The sequence below is a fragment of the Scatophagus argus genome, chromosome 13 (assembly GCF_020382885.2).
Source record: "Scatophagus argus isolate fScaArg1 chromosome 13, fScaArg1.pri, whole genome shotgun sequence".
NCBI lineage: Eukaryota > Metazoa > Chordata > Actinopteri > Scatophagidae > Scatophagus > Scatophagus argus.
In genome coordinates, this window is record NC_058505.1 from 12,649,519 (window position 1) to 12,671,528 (window position 22,010).

Here is a 22,010-nt window from a genome sequence, read left to right on the forward strand (position 1 = left end):
ACACGCTTCTGCTGCCGCGCATGAAACTTTTAATGAGAGGAAATTAATTAAAGAAATCTTTGAAATATCCGCCCCTGCTGGAACATGGAGCCTATTATGACAATGTCTGGGTGAGAAATCAGGACAACACGAATAAAGTTTAATGACACACGGAATTGGATCATTAAAGACAAAATGCAACTTGATTACATAAAGTACAGAAATACAAAATGTCACTTTGTTTAGGTAAATAACTGACAGACGTATTTAATTGAGAAGTTATATTACTGAATAATTAAGTCCTCTGAAATATAAAAATTATAGCACTTATAAAACAATGTGATTTGCAGCTACACACACACACACACACACACACACACTCAGTGTTGAATATTTATTAATATTTCTCTAACTTAAACTTACTAAGAAACAGGAATTCTTGTGAATGAATGAATTAGAATGATGATTACCAGAGCCTATTCGTATGATTATCATTGGCATTAATATTATAAACAGTGGCAGCTGTTGTGGTTGTTGTTTTTAATTAGCTTCCATCTTCTATTTGCTTATGATTTTTCTTAACACGCAGGCTACTTTACAAATGACAAATAGAATAATAAATAAATTAATTAAAGAAAAAAAGAGGAACTATGCAATCGACTGAGGCTAAGCAAAATGATGAGCAGTCAGGCTTTCATTGTGGAGCAGAGAGAAGGCTCGTACGTGTCCAGCAGCTGCTGAGAGCTGATTCCCGCTGCTGGGAAGGACGTGGCATAAAGTTCACCACCGACTTCACTTTAAATCATGTGCTTTGCTGTTATTGTTAAGGTGTGATGAAACGGGGCTGGAAAACACCTGCAACAGGTGAGAACATCACCGGGACAGCACAGATGAAATGAAATATTTTAAAAGGTCTGTATTAACAGTGTGATAGAATGAATTGTTCTTCTTCTTCTATTATAATCATAATTATCATTAATAATATTCAAAAATCATCATGATCATCGCGTCTAGAAGTCAATTTGATGTTATATATATAAAAGTAAAAGTAGAACACTGTAAAAAAAAAAAAAAAAGGAATTGCTGCAGTGATGATATTATGATTTCTGTTTGATTTTGTTTTTGCTGCACACTGAAGGCCATTTGAGCAGGAACAATTTGCAAAAAGGCGACTGTTATCTTTTTTCTCAAAGCACCAGAAGCATAAGCGACGTTTTCACGACGGTTTTCGTTCCTCCAGACAGCACACACATTGGAGATCAGGAGACAAATATGCGTGGATGCGGGGATTCTTAGCGTGCGTGAACAGGAGGACCCCCCCCCCCCCCCCAAACGAGTTCCACCACACCCCACGCAAAAGCTGTGCACCGCCATCTAATAGCTGCACGAACTGAACAATAGGTGCTGCGCGGACGCGTGGTCGGGCCACAAGGCAGTGTAACACATCCGTGCAAATGGACGATTACAGACACACAGAACCACATGAGGGATCATTTGACTTTTCTGAAGCTTATAGACTTGTGATAATTATGATAATTAGGCGTGTTTAATGGACCGACACATTTTTTCCCCCCTCTTCCCTTCAGGAATAAGAACATATGCTGACTGATTCTGTCTGTCTGTCTGTCTCCTCAACCTGTGCGACATGAATCACAGGTGGGTCGTGACCTGCCAAACGGATGCATCATTGTAGCAGGTAATGCATTGATGACGGTTGGGTTTGTCACTATGTGCTGCATTAATGTCCAAACAGTGATCGAAACAAGATTGTCACAGCCTCATGGAACCGTCTTTGTGAAGCTGTGAACAGGCAAAGCAAGACGTTTTGGTGCTGCTACTGTTGTGACAATTTTCTAGAAAGTGAAAAAAAAAATCTTGGGTCTCAAGACTTGTAACATAACTTAAAAAAATCTATGTTTTACTGTAATTCATCCCAACTTTATAGCTGCAGAGTGTCATTTTTCTGTCCCTTTCATTGCAGTATCCCACAGCATGTGGCCCAATATACTTTAATTCCTCCTATAAGACTTCACTTAGAAAAAAAAAAAAGTGCAGCACACACAGAACATGTGGAAACATTATATGTCCATAAAAGAAGGAATGGTGGGGGAGAGAAAGAGAGTTATCATACTAAAGTTTGACTATCATGAAAAGGATATTGGATCTACCATGTCAAATCAATTAGCGGGGGTAAGCTGAGCCACAAATGTGCTCTGGTGGTGAACAAAATGCATCAAAAATAAAGAACAAAATGGCCCCGAACAGAAACAGTGAACGTGCACGGAACAGGCAAAGGGTTTTAAAGGCTATATTTCTGAAACTGTACACATTAAAAAGAAACAGAATAATTTGCTGTGCATCACTGAAGATAAAGTTATCAGTATTACAAGTTAGTTATCACAACAGAACTCTCTGTTGGGATCACGCCTGTGGCCCTATAGAGATAAGGTCCTGGACGGCATCAGATTATAAGGCCACTGGAGAAGTCGCCAACCTAACGCTGCTGCGTTCACGATTAACGCCACACCATCAGACAGAATGTAGCCAGATGTTTGTAGGCAATTGGATCATCACACTGATTATCTGACCTTATGCTACGAGGAGTCGACGGCTGAACTAACAAGCCTCAACTCAACTCCTCAGAATTAAAGCAGTTGGTTTTGCATGCCTTACTGTGGAAACTGTAACTGCAGCAGAAAAACAGAGCTCCAGCTTAAGGTGACGAGAATCACTGATACCTATAGAGTCAGTAGCTCCAATTTGCATTATTCCATGGGTTTGTATTGTGGTCTTGATATGCTAAAATAACAGGCAGTTGTAAAGCAGCGTGTGCTTAACTTTTGTTAGTCTTCGGAGAATAATGCCACTGCTGTGAGGAAATTTCAAATAATGTGCTATTATTTGAGTTTCTATGCTGAGGTCTAATCATAGCCAGGGCTTTGGCACAGGTTAATAATGCAAGTTCTTGGTTTGTAATATTCTAAATACGGATTTGGATGAAGTGTACTGCACTATCGCTTAGCCATACGTAACGCAGGCACAGTTTCTAAACACAGGCGAGGTCAACGTGCCACCCTGTACTGATTTTGAAGGCATTCATTAAACAAGCTTTCCATATAAGGTTCTTGTGTAAATGGCATACAAAATGTTTTAAACCTGAAGGCGTCACGTTTTATGTTGCCATTGGATAAAGGATAAAGCAGTTCAGTGATGACAGTCCCAAACAACCTCACATCACAAAGACTACAGAGCTGACATCATGTGACAAAGAAGAAACAGATTAGAAGAACAGCCGGATGAGCATTTAGATAAACATCTCAGAAATGTTTCGTCTTTAGTATAAGGAAATCCACTCTGTGATTAGTAGCCTTGGGATGTTACTGCTACAAGCTACCTCCAAAAGAGGCACTGTTTTCCTGGTGTGTTTGATCTTATCCAATACATGTGACCCACAGCACTTCAGTGGGAACTCAAACTGAGTGCCGTTATCATGACAAATACCCATAAGGTGAACCCAGGTGAGCAAGAGAAAAGAAAAAGAGAAGCGGATCATTAGTTAACCATACGGCCTCTGGGCATGCGGGGTTACCTTAATAGTTCAGAAAATCAGGACTGAAAACGGTGAGCTGATAGTTTGTGGTCCTGTGACGAACGTGCAGTGTTACTTTATGCAGGATTCTTTTCCCCTTTAGAAAGATGATGTAGAAAATGTCCGCCGATATGCAGAAATGATGTGCAATGATGATGTATCGTGCAAACAGTCTTTTGCTCTGAAGTCACTGAAGCACTCTCACCCTTTGCTGAAAGTGTTTGCAGTCTATCAAGTACAGATCACAGTTTACATACATACAGGTTTTATTTTATTTTTTTCTTTTTTAATATTATATTGCATAAAAAATCATAATAAAATACATCAAATAGCTCATAAAGACAAACAGATTTGCTTTGCAGCATTAAATATTGATTGCATATACATTTCTAGAACTTGGTTGAAAATAAAAATCTTGTCCTCTTGGCAGTATTTGTCAGATATTTAGCTTTTATTTTGTCAGACATTCCCATGTGGCTACATTAGCTTTCCATACTTGATTACTTGTGAATTATTTTATTTGTGAAACGTACACACTTGTAGAGAAAAACAACAATCATCATTAATTCCGTGATTAAAATAATTACTGTGTTGTCTCAGTCACTGACTGTCTTCACACCTTCACCACATGCTTTTTAAAGCCATCTAAAATCAAACAAAAACGTATTTAATATGATACATGATTACATCATATTAAATAAATATGTTGCCTGCTTTTGTTACTGTAATTCATTACACTTATTACACTTGTGAAAATGTAATTAACATGTAACAGGTGACCTGCTGTTATATGTAATTAACACGTAACAGCATGTACCTGTAATCCAGTTAAACACGACATGATGCCACCAAACCGTGTAGCGTGCGCCCATACATTCAGCCACAAGAGGGCACACGTTAGCTCACGGGAACCATCCTACAGCTCATGCTGTATGGAATCTGTCTGATACCAAGGAAGCCACCAACCTCTTTTGTTTTTCCTTTGCGGGCAAATTTATCTAATCTGGCTTTTGCCCTGATATTATCTGAAGACAGACCACTACATGAGGATCTCTCTTTGTGTTATCGTGTGTGAAAACGTGAGGCTATAATGTTGTTTTTGCATCTATTACAAATACAAATCATACAAAATACCATACAAAACCATACAGATCCACAGTATGGCTGCATACTGTGACATATGTAGATGTAGTCTGGTTTCGTTATTTATGAATGGTGTGAAGCCAATGGATCTTCCAAGTATCCAGAGGATGAAGCCACACAGCACTATTTACAAACGCCTGTCCTGCAACTAAACAGTCTATCTTTTAAAGTTGAGCACAAATCACAGGACGGCACATCAAACACAGAGAGTGACATTTACAGCGGCCATTGATATTCAGTCTATATACTATTATAACAGTGTTGGGCAGCCTATAGCACCGCAGCAGTGCTGCTGAGCTGCAGCTGGAGGTGTCACTGCCGGCCGCTCGGCGCTGTCCACTGGCCGTGGTGCTGAAGCGGCAGCCCGGTGCGCTTCACTGTCGCTGCAGGCACTAAATTGTAATTATACGGTTAGATGGGCCCATTACCTCCACCTTATGCACATGACCCACGCTTGTGACAGATCATCCGGGTGGCATACACCAAGTTGGGGAAATAATCTGAACAAGTCTATTAAATATTTTGTTTTGTGTTTTTAGTTCAGGTAATATGATCGCGATGAATTAAGCCTATAGTCTGTCCGTGCCCGCGGGTTGTGCCCCAGGCCGGTTACACAACAAGTGTGCCACCGCGCAACCGGATGGAGCCATAACCGCAACGGGACTGACTCATACTTATTCTTGTTTTGCTACGTTTTATTGCCCGCATAAACGTCCTATGGGAAATTAATCACCAATGTTAAATAAAGCTGTTCCTGCAGCCCAGTTAGACTGAACATGGCGGAGGAGGTCAGCACAGGAGACGATCGTGGCTCGGCTCCATCTGTCGCTACCAACTCGTTTCCCAGCGAGGAATACGAGTGCAAAATATGCTACAACTACTTCGACCTGGACCGCCACACTCCCAAATTACTGGGTTGTTCCCACACCTTCTGCCAGGAGTGCCTGAACAATGTGCACTCCCGGGAGGGCGGAGGATGGAGGATAGGTTGCCCCGTGTGTCGCCACCGAAGTCCGGTACCGGATTATCGGGTTTACAACCTCCCCGACAACACGGCACTGACCGCAGCGCTCCCTCTTCAAACCCCCGGGCCTGTGAACTCGTGTACACCAGATGTCCAGACATGTCCAGCCGTGTCTTCACTCGCTTCCCGAGAGGGCGACGACAGCTGTCAGACTTGCAAACAGGCTGCGTTTGCGACCGGCTGCGTGTGCGCCATTTTTTCTTTCCTGTCCATGGTGGCGCTGTTATTTGTGGGCCTCATCTTTGTGCATAACTTCAGTCACATTATGCCGCCCGTCGGCCCCGTCTGTTTGTTTGTCGCCAGTGTTCTCGCCCTGTTCTCGCTCGTCCTCACCTGGTTAATGTGTATGTTAAAGTACCGGCCTGAAACTGAAGCAAGCAGCTTCGGTTCCCTCACTGTGATGTGATTCCGGTCAGTTTAATAAAATGGAAATGGGATTATTTCTCTAATTCTGAGTAAACATCCCTATATATGCCTTAATCAGTATCTGTAATCATGGACTACTGGCTAACTAACAATATAGCAATGATGGTGGGCAGGTTTAATCAACAGTGAGGTGAACATTGAGTTTATGTCATGGTAGAATATCTGTATAAAGCTGAGGTGTAAATGTGGTTAATAATAACTTTGGCTGCTTCGGTCTCAGAGTCTGTGTACTGTTGGCTCACTGTCATGATTTTCTTGGATAAAGCAGAGTTATTGTTAATGTTATTAGTAACACGTGCTTTTGTCCCTGCTATGACAAGTTAAAATGCTGAGAAAAGAGTCTATTTTGACCTAAATGGACGGCACTCTGGCTCAAGCCAAACCTGTCTCTATATTTACCATATCTACACTATACAGAGTAAAAGTGAAGATTTAGAGGTTTGGGCACAGGACATACATATTGTTAGCATGTCTTTTGTATGCTAATTCTTTATGTTTAAATCCACTTCAATGCCGGGTTTGTTCTTGTTCGACTCTGATAATATACAGGCATGTAAGACTATGACAAATGTTTATATAAAAAGTTTCGAATCATCAAAAGAGCCCTTTAACTGGTCTTCCTAATGACAGCATTAGTAGCTACTGTGCAAGCAGGCGTATACGTGTCAAACTCTAGATTTATGATAAAATCTTCTTGTGCCATCACCATCATTACCTGTTTATCCCATAACCACCTCTGTGTGATTACATTGTGCCCCCCCTGTGGTGGACCAGGTCAGCAGGGGATCCCAGGCCAGTGACCCTGAGGGGACATGAGCCTTCACAAGATGAGAGAAATAACTTTGGGGTAGGGGGCCAAAATAAGTAGTGCTGTAAAGCAGTGAGACAATGGAAGTGTAGATGACCTCCTAGGGGTCTTAAATCATCTGATGGGCTTAAGTTTGCTTTCCGAAGTCATACAAACTGCAAGAATATGCGAACTCCACTAACGACCTGGTCCACACCCAGGTCTCAGTCCACAGGGAAACGTGCAATAAAAGAATACTGAATTGTAATTCTGTGGGTTTGTATAAACGAAGCCCCAAACACATTCTTATCATTTCCCATGAATAAGAAAATTCCAAACACTGATGTCAGTTCATTCTTGGATCAGCTGTGATTGGAGAAGATGTCTCCATTTAGTTGACGTATCTGCTGAATCCCAGTGACACAGTGGGTGTTTATCTGCACTTTGTTGTTTTAAAAGGCGACACCAGTCTCAGGAGTTAAAATCCATTTCTTTCAGGTCTCTCAAAAGGATTCCTTCATTTGGTCATCCAGTCTAATGCCACTTAAATGCCACCGTGACAAAAGCTTGGGGGAAAAAAAAGGAAAAATGGCAGGCTTCCACTGGGGGCCATAGGCAACACTGTGTCTGGGGCAGAGAGCTTCATTTCACAGGGACTGCAGGGCTTAAAGTTAAAGATTACTTTGAAATGTGCATCCCCTGCCATCAAACTCCACCCTCCCTCCTCCCTGCAGCCGTCACTCCCTCTCCTGAAAAATAAAAAGCTGTCGCCACAGAGTGAGGGATGAGTTGGGAGCAGATCCTCTTTGATGACAGAGAAGGATGCTTTTGTTCCCTAATCCCCAACCCCCCCTTTAAGTCCAACTGGACGTCAAGGGGTTTCATAATCAGCCAGGGGGCACAGAAGTTATTAGTTTACTTGTTTTACTTGAAAAGTTTGGATGACAGTGATGTCTTGTTGTGACATCTCTTGCGAAAGCACAGATATCTCCTTCAGGTTTTCTAGTTTTGATTTTTACCAATTTGTTTCCCGATTTTTTCCGATTTGCCTCTTTGAGAGCAACTTAAATTAAGTGCATTAAAAGTCACATGACGCTGGTCAGTGGTTGTCATAGGTGGGTCCCAGGGGAACATTAAGCCACTGTGCACACTGTCATGACACAGAGGTCACCCAGAAACAGACAGTTTCAGGATACATTTCCTCTCTTCCTGTGTCTTGCCTTTAAGTGTGTGTAAAGTATGTCCTTGTGTCATTATCAGATTGGACACACGTATTTCACAGAGGAGATGAAAGTGTTCCTTTTGCTCACAACATCTGCCTTCTTGTGTCCCATCAAGACGACCTCAAAGACATAGCCCGAGGAGAGCGATTATCACCACTCTGTGCACACTCTGGCTCGTCATGTGATCGCAGGCTTGTGTGGAGGTTTGTACCCAAGCGTGTGTGCGCATTCATTTTGTGTGTTTGTATGCATGTATCTGTCAGAATATGTCTGTATGGACATATGGCCTAACAGGCATGCAAATGCCCCAAAGACCGGTGAAGGTGGAGGAGGTCAAAGTGTCAAACACGGCTTATCGAGCCATTTCACTTTAACTGTGTCCCTCTTCAGATGTCAAGAAGAAGACTTTTCTCTGTCCTGAACACACATACAAACACTGTTGGATCTTCTCTCTGTCAAGTTGAAACAAACAGCGTTATGGAGTTCAGGGCAAAGTCGTCAGTAAAGAAGAAATGCTCAGTGACTCTCTCTGGTGTATAAAAGTGAGAATGCAGCAGTGGAAAAGATGACATCCAACATGCAGAACTGTTTAAATGACAAAATTGTGACTATAAATTGTGAGTCTGTTCAGTAAATGAATTACTTCAATGAAGGGCACAAAATGAAATGAAGCCAATCGAAACTATTTTTGCATGCCAGTTGCAGGTCCGTCATATCCACACACACTGGGGTTCAGTGTCTTGGTCTACTGGGTGATGGGTGAGTTAGTTTTAACACCAGCTATCAAGCAGTCTTCAGCTACTGTATATGTGTGCTGGTAAGTGACGTAGAAAATTATGCAGTCATTAGCACATTCTGTCCTATGACATTGTCTCTCAAACGGCCACCAGTTACTGTCATGGGACCTGACTATATTGATTTTCAACAGTAGCAGTATGACTAATCAACACATTTTTGTGGGCTGCTCTATCAGGGGTAATGTCTGTCACATGACTGCTGCACATAGGGAAAGAAATCTTTATAGCTTCGTGGTTGAGATTGATAAAGAACTGTCCTCCCCCAGCTTCCTTGCTGGCTGCAGCTACTCCTACTCCCCCTTCTATCTACTCCACAGCTATCTTCCTCATCTGGATCACCCTCCTCTCCCTCATCATCCTATTATAACACATACAAATGAGAGGACGGAACTCGACTGGGAACGAAACAAGGCCAGAAGGGACAAGCTGAGAGAGAAATACAAAGAGCTGAGGCAAAAAATAGTGATGAGACAGACAGTTGGGAGGAAGGGAAAGTTTCACTGCAACTCCAACTCCAAAGTTCACTAGAAAATCATCCACAAACAACTGACAGCACTGCAGACGCCTCCTACAGCTCCAAAATCAGTTATTCTTGCAAAACATAAGTGATACTATCTGCAACTGTTTAATGACATTTATTTGTGATAAAGCACGATAAAACATCTTCACGTCTGTACTCTTCAATACAATTATTATTAGTATGCAAATGTTTATGTGCTTTGGTGGGTTTCTCTAATAACACAATACTATGTCTCCGTCATGTTTGGACGATCTGCCGGTGATGTGTCTCACAGAGAGACGAGTCTGCAGTCACACACAGACTGATGAATTACTTCACATATACAATACATCCTTATGCAGTTGTTACAGCCTAAACAATTAGGTTGCACTTTGAGTTCACTCATGGAATTTAAGTACATTTACGCAGGTACTCTATTGAAGTACACATTCAAGGTACTTATGCGTTAACCTATAATTTTGAGCAAAAATGCACAAGCAGCTCACAATAGGATGTTTTGTAAAGAATAAATATAAATTCACAATTTATTTATTAAATTGTAACTTATAATTTATAAATTACATTTCTGGACCTAACAATATATACAAGTAGAGCTGAAATGATCCGTTGATTAATTGCTTTACAGAAAATTAATTAGGAATTATTCTCATAATCATTAAAGTAAAATATAATGCAAGAACCCCTTAATGGTTCTAGCTAAGATTGCTGCATTTCCGTTTGATTACTTTATTAGTAAGCTTTTTTAACAGAGTATTTTAATTGACTGGTAGACTAATTAAAGGATCTGAGTATTTCCTCCATGCTCTGTCTCACACACGCTTTGCGCTCTCTGTCTCGCTCCTCGGTTGAATTAAAAACAGAACCCTTCCAAAACCAGATCCGTGTTCAGACCCGGACACGGTGTCGAAACACTGCTGACACACTGAAACGAACCGACAACCCGGATTCAACCCTCCTCGTTATATCAGCGGTCCCAGCAGTTATGACCGCTAGTAACCTCACTGACGTCCCCGCTGCCCCAAGCACGCGCCACCTTCAGTGTTCCAATCGCTGACAGAGAAAAGTCCTGACGTCATTCAATAGCTTCCGGGCTGGCAGAACTGTCCCGGCAATGCTTAGATTTACAATATTATTTTCATTTTGTTTATCCGTTTTGTAACAAGACTTGCCTTTATAATCTATAACCAAACAGGCCAAGTTAATAATCATATGAACATAATGTCAGAGCTTTGGCTACACGGATAAATAGAGCTGATCCATTCCCGCGGCGACTCAGGCGTAGCGGTTGAGAAAAGAGGTGAGAAACAGTTATTGCTATGTGAACGCTCTGCAGATGTTGGCGAGAGGGACTGAATTGTTAGCTTTCGCTTTGCTCAACAGCGCGGCACATCGCGCTCACGATGCATTTGTGTACAATGCGAAGCACGTGCCGACTCTAAATTCTTAAGTGCATTTAGATGAATCAACTGATTTACGTTAACGTTACATCAGCAGCGGGCCAGCAGCAGCTGTAGTGGTTAGCCGGAGCGCTAATGAATGCTAGCTTTGCTAGCTGCTAGCGCGTCTTTGAACTGCCCGCTAGCTGCTAATCTTGATGCTGCCTCGCTCGCCTTGTATAGCCTCAGACACGAACCCCGTGGAATGAAGAACGTGCAGATATGAGCTGATTACAATGTATATTCAATAACATCACACATGGTATCTAACACTGTGTGCATGTTATCAAAATATCAGTGTGTTATGATCTTATCTTACTTCGATTACGGTTATCAAAACAGGAACACAAATCAAGACGTTATCGATAAGATACCGCATTTAAATCTCGCCTAAGGGAAATGTAAAGAATGTTATTAACACTCAAATAAATGAGTCAAAGCAATATATCGTTAAATTATGACGCATTATCTGGTTGAACAGTGTAAACTATGAGATCGTAAAAGTGCGTGAAATGATCACCCCATGCAAATAATATGTGTGAAAGGGGCTTATGGGGCTTAGAGAAAGGTTGTAATTGTGCATCGAGCTGTCCAGATGCTCACCGAGACACTGCCTCTGTGGATGGAATATATTCAGTATCAAGTTACAGCCAGATGAATTAATTTGGGATAGTTAGGTTGAAAGCTGTAGTACTCACTGAAATACTGTGTTAATCTGAGGCGTTTATCTCTATAGTGTGAAGTATGCTGGCTCAAATTCCTGCGCTTGAATTGAACTAACTTGTTGGAACATATTACTGTTGGTATGGATGAGACACTATGTACTGTACATACCGCTCTGATTGTGTGTGTGTGTGTGTGTGTGTGTTGCATATTAATTTCTAACTCTTCAGAGGCGGTTTTTGTTTGTCTGAGAATGTGTCACATAGTTGGCACAAACTGTGACTAAGAGCGGGTGTGTCCTATTTGTTCAAAGTAAAGTACACAGTGACTGTACCTGGTACACTCGAACTGGTTGAGTTTTCACCTTCCCAATATTCTTGCGACATCTTTGTGCTTGTGCTAAATACCTTTGGAGTTATGGCTTCTGGTTATATACATATATCATATTTGAGCTGCTGCAAAACAGGTGAGACATTCACCTGTTGTAAGGATAAGGTGGAATCGCTTTGCGCCGTGTGTCTGTGTGTCTTTGAATAAATATTCAAAAGCAAAGACATCTGACAGTTTGCATTCTCATGAAACCCCTCACTAAATTTACAGAAACTGAATTGGCTTCTTCTACCCAGCAGACCTACACACACGCACACAAACACACATATATAGTTTGATAGCAGATATGGGCAAACATATACTGAGACTTATACCAATATACTGACTTTGAAATTATTGATTTTTAGTTCTGAGGTTCGAGGTTGTGCGGTGTTCATTAGGAAGTTTGAAGCACTTTCATAAACATCCATGTGCACACGCTTACACATAAACATGCTGCTTTGAATTTATAATGAACTCCTGCAGTGAAATATTGTACATTGTATGACAGTCCTTGCTGGAGCACAGGAGTGTGGTGCACTGTGAGTGACCAGTGTTGGGTAGCCTAGTTGGCCCTGTGTTGGCATAAGGCCAGGAGCAGCAGACCTCATAGGTCACTGTTAGATTCTTAACGGTAATATTACTTTAGGTGGCCAGGATCTACTGACCTCCCATGTGACCTCTAGACTTCTCATAGCAAGCTGCAGTGAGTCACTGCTGCTAGTTCCAGCATGCTCAGTTTCAGTGGCTGCAGGGTTACACTGCAAATTACATTCTGGCCTGAAGAATACACTAGAAATAGCTGAGCTCTCTGAGGGACTGTCAGAGTTGAGCCAAAGTTTTTTGTAGCACAGCCAAACAAGGGAGAGCAGCAACGAGTACAGTACTTGTTGCAATAATGCGATAGCAAACATTAGTATGCCTCATGGTATAGGTTGCAAACTAGTGGTGAGCTATAGAGAAGGTGTATGATGTTGTATTATCGTTTTAGAGTATTAGTGAGGCAGTGTTTTCTTACAGTCGTTGCTTTATTCAAGCTTATTTGTTAAAAAGTTAACAATAGCCTTTTTGCTACAAATGGCATAAAAAATAACATGCCTGGATTTAGATACAAATTGCTTACTTAGTCTGTCATACAACAAATCTTGCAATGAAATGAAACCAAAATAATACGCAACTAGTCTGTTAATTAACTAATCATTTCAGCACTGTTATGAAACCTTGACAGTGCCGAGCATCACTTCATCATGCTCTGTTTCTGTACGGCTGGAATTTGTGCAGCAGATCTGGTAAAACAATAGCACTGACTGAGAACCGGTCTAAGAGCAAGCAGAGATGATACTCCGGCAAGCACAAATATGCTTAGCTGGAGGCAGAACCTCATATTTGCTACCGCTTGACCTTTGCAAATGTGCTGATTCTTCTGTATTCCAGTTTGTACCTTTAAAATTTCATTTGCTGTCTCTGTGTTGAAGGTCTGGTTGACTTGCTACACAAAGAAACCAACCCCTGCAACCTTCAGCTTCAGCAGCAAGTTCTAATACTTAAGGAGCAGTGCAAGTGCAGTGTATCATTGTGCTTTTGGTTTCGTCGATCTCCAGCACTGCCTTCATCCTCAAAGATGAAGCTGAAGGAGGATATGAACCCCCTGCTGCTGCAGGTCTTCCGGTCCGTGGTCTGGGTCTACTCTGTAATCACCTTTATACCCTGGTACTTCTTCTCCGGAGCTGGCAGCAACTTGGAACGGGCCCGCCGGATCAAGGCACGCTCAGTTAGTGGACACCCAGCAGGGCCTTACAGGGCCATCAACAACCAAGACAAGCTGGTGGCATGGCTGCACCCCGGGGTGGACACCTTGGACAAAATGTTTGAATACGCTGCAATGAGGTTTCCACGGAGGGACTGCCTGGGCACCAGAGAGGTGCTCAGTGAGGAGGACGAGCTCCAGCCCAATGGGAAGGTCTTCAAAAAGGTGAGAGACACTGACCTGTTACTCATACACACACTTGTTTCATTATTCTTCTAAACGTTTGGTCTGTTGTAGGGCTCAACAATATGCAAAAAAATCATATTATAATTAGTTTTTTTATAGACATTGCAGTTGCATTATCAGTCACAATTTTAATGGGAACTTTAGCATTTCATTTTCGTCCCAACGAACATACAAATTACGATGATGGGATTTCATTTCTAATGGTATACCGTGACACATTTGACCTTTCTGAAAAAAAAACCAAACAAAACCTGCAGCTCCTACAGTATGGCTTTTGTACTTTATTGTGATTCAGATAATATGTGGATTAATTGCAGAGCCCTGCACAGTCTGTTGTCAGGGGGTGGCATCACATTTAGACTCAGGACTGCTTAAGTTTAAGTAAATCTGTGGGACTACATGAAGTCTGCTTGTGTCTGCGAGGCTGACGGTGCAGTCTGCCACTGTGCAGGCAGTGTGAGGATTGTGGGTGGAAGAGCAGCAGTGTTACCGGTCTTTGGTCTCACAGCTGAGAGCCTCCTCATTAGCACCTGCATGTCTGCAGAAACCCTGTAGATGGCACCAACTGGCAGCTTATGAATGATGATGTGTTGTCACTACATCAATCCTCCTTCAAATTCAGCACTATTGCACTAGACCATATTTATATTCTAATCAAGAGCACTGCTCATATTAATACTATCAGCATTTATTTGGTGGGTTGAAGGTTCCTAAAACATTTAAGCGTTCTGTTTGTTTTTATTATTGACTACAGCTCCTCCTGTAACCATGGTCTGGTGCTACACAGGGCTGTGGAACGTCTGCACATCAGTTGTTGTTTAGCGTAGTATGTGAAAATAATCCTCAGTTTTATATATACCTTTGCATGTTTTGTGTAGTTTATTCTAGGGAACTATAACTGGCTGTCATATGAGGAAGCCTACCATGCAGCAAAGTGTTTTGGCAGCGGCCTGGCAGCTCTCGGCCAGATGCCTCAGCGTAACATTGCCATCTTCTGCGAGACCAGAGCGGAGTGGATTGTGGCAGCGCAAGCCTGTTTCATGTACAATTTCCCACGTGAGTGACAGACAGACAGACGTGTTTATTCAGACAGTCTTGGACTTTCATTAAAAAGTGACTGACCTGATTTAAATGGATTTGGATTTGACAGTTGTGACCCTGTATGCCACTCTCGGACCCACGGCCATCGCCCACGGCCTGAATGAGACCGAGGTCACACACATCATCACAAGTAAAGACCTGCTTCAGAGCCGCCTCAAGGTACCCTCTTTGCGGTCATCATCACGCCATCTGCTCTGCACTTTGATATGTCACTGATTTACGAGTTGTTTGTTAGGGCTTGAGAAGAAGCCTGAGTCTGTTTGCATAATTACTTGTTCCTCTCACTGGGCCTTCTCCCTCCCTCCTGCATTCAACTCCACATCCCAGGCCATACTGTGTGACGTGCCGAGGCTGCAGCATGTCATCGTTGTGGATAGCAAACCCACGCGCTGGATAGACATCCCCAGAGGCATCTCGGTCTACAACATGGACGCTGTGCAGGACATGGGATCCAAGCCAAACGATAGTGAGTATTTGTGCAGCATAATTAAAAAGGTTTCTAATTTTGTCAGGGAAATGGAAGTACACTGATGGAGGCTTAATACAAAGCCGACACCCTGATGTGTAATTGGAGCGATGTGTCATGCATGACAGAGTCAGCAAGAGGTCAAATCAAACTCTGTCACCGTGACGGAGGTTGACTTTTCTGGAAAATTATGGGAAACATTATTACAGTAATGTGCTTGTGCTTCAGCTGTCACCTGAACAATGTTTATATTTTCCTTCATACAGTATTTGATAAAGAAAATGTGACTATACGTGTGAAATATTAACTTTTCTGATGTAATTGTTGTTTGCCAGGTTTCCTTTACTCTCACAAAGAAAACAAGTATTACATAAATGACTGTAAAAATAAGTTTGAGTGTTTAGGTGTGTATATGCAGTGAAAGTAGAAATAGTTTTGTTCAGACCTTCAGATTGTCCTTTCTTATGTTTCTTGGGTATCTAAAATTTCAATTTCAAAGAGCTAAAAATGATAATTGTGACTATCTTTGTCTTTTGGACAGTTGGTCAAGCAACATGGTTACTTTTCTCTGATTTTATAGACTAAAAGGATTGCTTGAGAAAATAATCAGTCGATTAACTGACAATGAAATTAGTCATTAATTGCAGCCCATCAAAAAATATTCAGATCTTTTCATTGCATGCAGTTGTTTGAAAAGCTTTCACTTATTTTAGTGAGCAGACTTATTACAACTAGTAGTGTTTATACTGGTGTGCGATCTGTTTCCTCCCTAACCGTCGCCCCTCTGCTCCTCTGTCTCTGCAGTAGCAGAACACCGCAGACAGCCAGAGCCCTCGGACATCGCCGTCATCATGTACACCAGCGGCTCCACAGGCATCCCCAAGGGTGTCATGATCTCCCATGGCAACATCATTGCTGGAATCACTGGCATGGCTGAGCGAATTCCTAACCTCAAGTATGCCAATATCAGATTTGCTGCTTTTTCTCTGACACTTCCTGTCCTTGTTGTCTTGTGTCCTGCAGCTCTCTGAATCCACAGAATATCACGCTCAGTCTCCCTCTCCACTCTGCACTGCTCCTGAAACTCTATCACATCTTTCCTTATGAACTCAGTTACCATGTGGACTCTCTTTGCATCACGCCTCACTATGTACATGTCTGCGTCTGTTGTGGAAATTAACCTGCTGTTATGTCTGCGCTGGCAGTGAAACAGACACCTACATTGGCTATCTGCCGTTGGCCCACGTTTTAGAACTCAGCGCTGAACTGGTGTGCATCTCCCATGGCTGTCGCATCGGATACTCCTCCCCTCAGACTCTTGCTGACCAGGTCAGTGTAGAAAAGCACATTCACACACACCTTGTGGTTTTTAGTTCAGTCAGCCTGTTATGTACAAATTTTAATTTGCAAAAAAAAAAACACACCCAAGTGGAAACACTGTTGATTCTGTTAAATATCACTAAAACGTTTTTATGTTTTGCTGAGGTGGACAAGCAAAACATAACAAAGCAAGGTACTGAAACAAACAGAAATGAAATGAGTCTGTGGAGTTTTCTACGTTGTTGTTTCCTGTTTGAGGTTTGGTTAATATTCATGTGACACCAGTGGATGGAAACCTGCATTAATGCTCAAACAAGCAAATTATTTGAGAGCTGACCAGTTGTTTTGCTTCATTTTCACAGTCCACTAAGATAAAGAAGGGCAGTAAAGGGGATACCAGCGTGCTGAAACCTACTCTCATGGCTGCTGTGCCAGTAAGTCTTTGTATCACTGCACCAATCCAGCAATCCAGCTTTGAGGAACACAACATTCAAACTAACTTTATTTATTGTTCTACAGTCAAACATTCAAATAGAGTCAATGAATAACAACTAACGGGCACAGAGCAAAGACTTAAAATGAAGGAAGTGATACCTAAGAGTTTTCCCTCCCGATATGTGCAGGAGATCATGGATCGAATCTACAAGAATGTGATGACCAAAGTGGAGGAGATGAGCAAATTCCAGAAGACGCTCTTTGTGCTGGCTTACAACTACAAGATGGAGCAGATCTCCAAGGGCTACAGCACGCCTCTCTGTGACAGGTAATACACATGTCTCTTTATGCATGAGCCGAGTCTTCAGCAAAGCCCTTTCAGTTGACATTTGCTTACCCCGTGATACTTGAGCAAACATTAACCTTGTTAACTACATAGCTAATCGTACGCTGGTGCAAATTCATGGGATCTCCGAGCTTCTTCTTCAAAAGGGAATTACTCTCTAGCAGACATGAGTCATTGCATAGCATTGATTCTAATATCGTGTTTGCACAGAATGTTCTTCAGTAAAGTCAATATCTGGACGCTGTGTAGATTTACTTTTGGAGTTGTTGCTGGAGTCTCCTCTACCCTTCTTTCATCATCTCCATGTTGTGTACTTGTTTTTGTCCTCCTCAACCCCCTCAGTCTGGTGTTCAAACGGGTGCGTGCGCTCTTGGGGGGCAACACCCGGGTGCTGCTTTCTGGAGGAGCTCCGCTCTCAGCCGCCACACAGCGCTTCATGAACATCTGCCTGTGCTGCCCTGTGGGCCAGGGCTACGGCCTGACGGAGACATGTGGAGCTGGCACCATCAGTGAGGGTAAGAGAGTGGATTTCTGTAAGGGAGGAAGATGACAGGAAGTGAGCGGTTGTTTTTCTACCCTTTGGAAAATTAAGAGATTAGCAAATAGAATACGATTGAAGGGAATTCAAGACTTTTATTCCAATGTTTTTTTCAGTATGGGACTACAGCACAGGACGGGTTGGTGCTCCACTGGTTTGTTCTGAGATCATGCTGAAGAACTGGGAGGAGGGTGAGTCAAACAGGTACAACCCAACTTCATAATCGCCCTGACATTTCCTTTCTAATCAGTTTTGTGCTCCTCTAGGTGGTTATTACAGCACAGACAAGCCCAACCCACGGGGGGAAATTGTAATTGGCGGTCCCAACGTAACCATGGGTTACTACAAAAAAGAAGCCAGGAACCGTGACGACTTCTTTGTGGATGAGAATGGCCAGCGATGGTTCTGTACAGGAGACATTGGAGAGTTCCACCCTGATGGATGTCTCAAGATCATCGGTAAAACATCCATGAGCTTGTTTGTGTGTCTGTGTGTGTGGTACAAGTATGGTTTCTGTGAGGATTGGGACACATATTCTCTTTCTGTAGACCGCAAGAAGGACCTGGTGAAATTGCAGGCAGGCGAGTACGTCTCTCTGGGAAAAGTGGAGGCTGTTCTGAAGAATTGTTCACTCATAGATAACATCTGTGCCTATGCCAACAGGTAAACTTCCTGTTTACACACTTCCTCTGAATCTGTTCCTTCCAGACTTTTGTTTTCAAATCCAGTCACTTTTTTAAAAAACAGGCACACGGACATTTCAAGGACTGTCTTCATTCGTTTAAGGATTTTCTGTGGCCATAGTTGGATTTCTTTCTTCCTAATGGTGTAAAAACTAAAAGTGTGGACTCTTTTGTGCTTGTTTTTCAGTGACCAGTCGTATGTGATCAGCTTTGTGGTGCCTAACCACAAGCAGCTAATGGTGCTGGCAGAGCAGATGCAGGTAAAAGGCACATGGGAGGAAATCTGCAACAACTCCCAGATAGAAAAAGAGGTCCTTCGCATCATTACTGAGGCAGCAATAGCAGGTATTGGGAAAAGCTTTTCTGGTCCTCACTTAAATCCATTCTGTTAATGGAGAACATTTCTGTGGTGAAACTGGTGGTGCAAGTTATCAGCCCAGATTTTGTGAGATAGTGTCTGTGTCGTGCCAGACTTGCACTCATATTACACTGTATCTGTCACTCTTATGTGCAATTGTGCTCTCCCCCAACCAGCAAAACTGGAACGATTTGAGATCCCCAAGAAGATCCGTCTGAGCGCTGAGCCCTGGACACCAGAGACTGGCTTGGTCACTGATGCGTTCAAACTGAAACGCAAAGAGCTGAAAACACACTACCAGGAAGACATTGAGAGGATGTACGGTGGAAAATAACACATAGACATACTCCCAACACACACACACACACACACACACACATACATATATATATACATATATATATACACACGTATATTATATCTTAGAAGCCACTACCAGGACTACTTGGAGAGGAGTTATACTCTAGATACAGATAACACACACACAATACAACACAATACATACACAAAGCATTATGCACCTCCTCCTCGGCTTCCCTGTGACCAGCTTTCATCAAAGGAGGGGAAAAAAACTCTAACGCTCTGTCAAGACCACAAGGCAGAAGTTTCCCTCACAAACAAGTGAACCAGGCGAGACACGTCTGGTGTGAGGGCACTCATCACTCCTCTTTGATGGATCAAGCCCTTTGGGTTGTTATGGCAACTGTGGCAGCACATGAAGCCAGATATCGGCACGTCTCGAAGCAAAGCAAGCGTCAGCCTAGATGTATCTGGATCAATGTCGGCACGCCCTGTCTGCTGCTTCTCCTCCTCCTTCTCCCTTTTCCCCCTGCTCTATAGAGCCTTCTCCCAGTTCAGCATGGTTGTGGACTGGTTTTGCAGATACCTGGCAGGAAAAAAGGGGGTAGCATGACCCCAGTAGTAGGATCCCTCCTGGGCTTTAAGTAATATTCAGGTTGGAATCTATGCAGGGATCTGTATTATCTCTTTAATGATTTTTTTTATTTTTATTTTCATCTCTTTCTTGCGTTCGTGTTTGGTTATGTTAGTTTTGATGAGTATTTTTGTATGTGGGGAGCTGGTGTTGTTACAAAGCCAAGATTGAATATGATTAGAAATCATTTTGTTACTGTTATTTTGTGGTTGCATTATACTGTGGGGTTTTTTTTTTTCCTTCTGAGGTTCTTTAACCTGTTTTCTGTTGCCAATTTGTTTACGCTAACTGTTCTTTAATGAGCTTTGTTTACAATATTTTTTTTTTACTTTTTCTCCCCTTATATGCCTGTGTCTCAAATTTGTACCTTTTGAGTGTGTATTTATGGACTTGACTAGTAAGAGCAATCCAGTCTTCTGTCCCTTCTCCTCTCAGCCTTTGCAGCAGAGTTGAACATCAGTTGCAAAAGGTGTTCACTGGGAAATTTTCCATCCCTACTTTTTCACTAGAGTTTCATATTTTTTCCAGCAGCACCTGAATGCCTCCCAACCTGCATATTATTGGTTATTTCAATGGTTCAACAACATACCGTAGCCCTGCCGCATCTGCCATGTGTTCCTCCAGTCATGACCAATGCACCGTATGGATGGCTCCAAGGGAACTTAACGTACCATAGAAGAATAGTTTACCTTTCATTGGTTACTCTCCAATTTACTTTTTGGTGCATCTGTATGTTACCCTAGTTACTGTGACTTTGATCTTCTTTTTTTTTTATTTTGACTTAATATGAAATACAAAATGAATGTGCAATATTTATACACATATTTTAAACAAAAGTAAGTAGGAAGGAAGAATGCACACGCAGCAGCCTCTCCATAGTGTAAGAAGGTTTTAGGCCTGTTACTGTCCACTCCAGTGCATATTGGAAGACCTGAGGGAACATAAGCATAGGAATATAGAAGATGACGGTAGAGAGACACTGATAGGGAAGTCTAAATGTAGCCAGTTAGAACGTGCTGTGGTAAACAGTGTAATGTTCTTTAGTGAGACTGTAAAGTGAAAATCGAATATTTGGCTTTGTAGAAACTGCATGATGAAAAGTGTGTAACTGTACCAAAGCACTTGAACATATATTTGAGAAAGTAATGAGAGAATTGCACTCTAGTCAAAAGACTGAAGGAGCTCCTTATGAATACACTGCTTATTTAATAATCAGTACATAGCATAAGCTCACTTGACCTCAGAGAGTGCAAGTAACATTAACATTTCTGTATCTTCATATTGGCTTTTGTGTATGTTACTGTATGTGCAATGTATATAAAAAGGGTCTGCAGTGCTTTGGATTCTGTCAGCTTCCATTTATTTGATCTCATGCATAACAAACATTAAATTACTGTAGGTGTTCAGATTGGTAGCAGTACGAGGGACACATTCGCTTCAGTCTTTCTTTATTCTTTGTGAGGGCAGATGATTAAACAGTGTTTGGTCGGCGGTCCTTTGTAAGCCACCCTCCCACAGCCACCCTCTTGGAATGCACATCCTGCTTTGTATTCACTGAAGACATTTAGTATTAATAAAAGGTGAAGGCAGACACTCTAACTGCGTCTCTTATCTCACGTCTCTTAGCTCATCACAGGAGGGTCATTTACTGTCAAGGTGGGAACCCGTTCCTCCCTTCCTGTTTTTTTTATAACATGGCTCTCCTGACATTTCAGTGGAAAGTCAGTATCTTTCTGTGCTGTTTGCTGCTTTTCCTCTGCCTGGCTAGAGGCTGCTAGTTGCCTTCTGACACACATGAGCTGTCTTCAGGGGTCTTAAGAATGTGAAGCGCTCCCTACGTTTTATCGATAGCACAGGTGCCGTGTCCTACTACGTTCCTT

The 22,010-nt window shown here is 42.2% G+C and overlaps 2 protein-coding genes across 3 annotated transcripts; both read left to right on the top strand.

Moving 5' to 3' along the window:
* Positions 1 to 5,082: 5,082 nt before the first annotated feature.
* LOC124069695 (E3 ubiquitin-protein ligase RNF186-like) lies at positions 5,083 to 6,744 on the top strand. Its single transcript, XM_046409069.1, has one exon. The coding sequence runs from the start codon at positions 5,488 to 5,490 to the stop codon at positions 6,139 to 6,141; it is 654 nt and encodes a 217-aa protein (XP_046265025.1). The 5' UTR covers positions 5,083 to 5,487; the 3' UTR covers positions 6,142 to 6,744.
* A 3,802-nt stretch (positions 6,745 to 10,546) lies between these two features.
* On the top strand, positions 10,547 to 21,471 carry acsl3b (acyl-CoA synthetase long chain family member 3b). Of its 2 annotated transcripts, none has more exons than XM_046408933.1 (15): positions 10,547 to 10,785; positions 13,432 to 13,928; positions 14,828 to 15,005; positions 15,100 to 15,209; positions 15,378 to 15,516; positions 16,321 to 16,471; positions 16,722 to 16,845; positions 17,199 to 17,270; positions 17,460 to 17,599; positions 17,960 to 18,132; positions 18,272 to 18,346; positions 18,422 to 18,613; positions 18,704 to 18,818; positions 19,026 to 19,183; positions 19,373 to 21,471. In XM_046408933.1, exons 2-15 carry the CDS (start codon positions 13,578 to 13,580, stop codon positions 19,528 to 19,530), a joined length of 2,136 nt encoding a protein of 711 aa, XP_046264889.1. In that variant the 5' UTR covers positions 10,547 to 10,785; positions 13,432 to 13,577; the 3' UTR covers positions 19,531 to 21,471. The 2 variants fall into 2 exon arrangements, with proteins under 2 accessions (XP_046264889.1, XP_046264890.1); XM_046408934.1 differs by having other exon boundaries at positions 13,558 to 13,928.
* Positions 21,472 to 22,010: the final 539 nt, after the last annotated feature.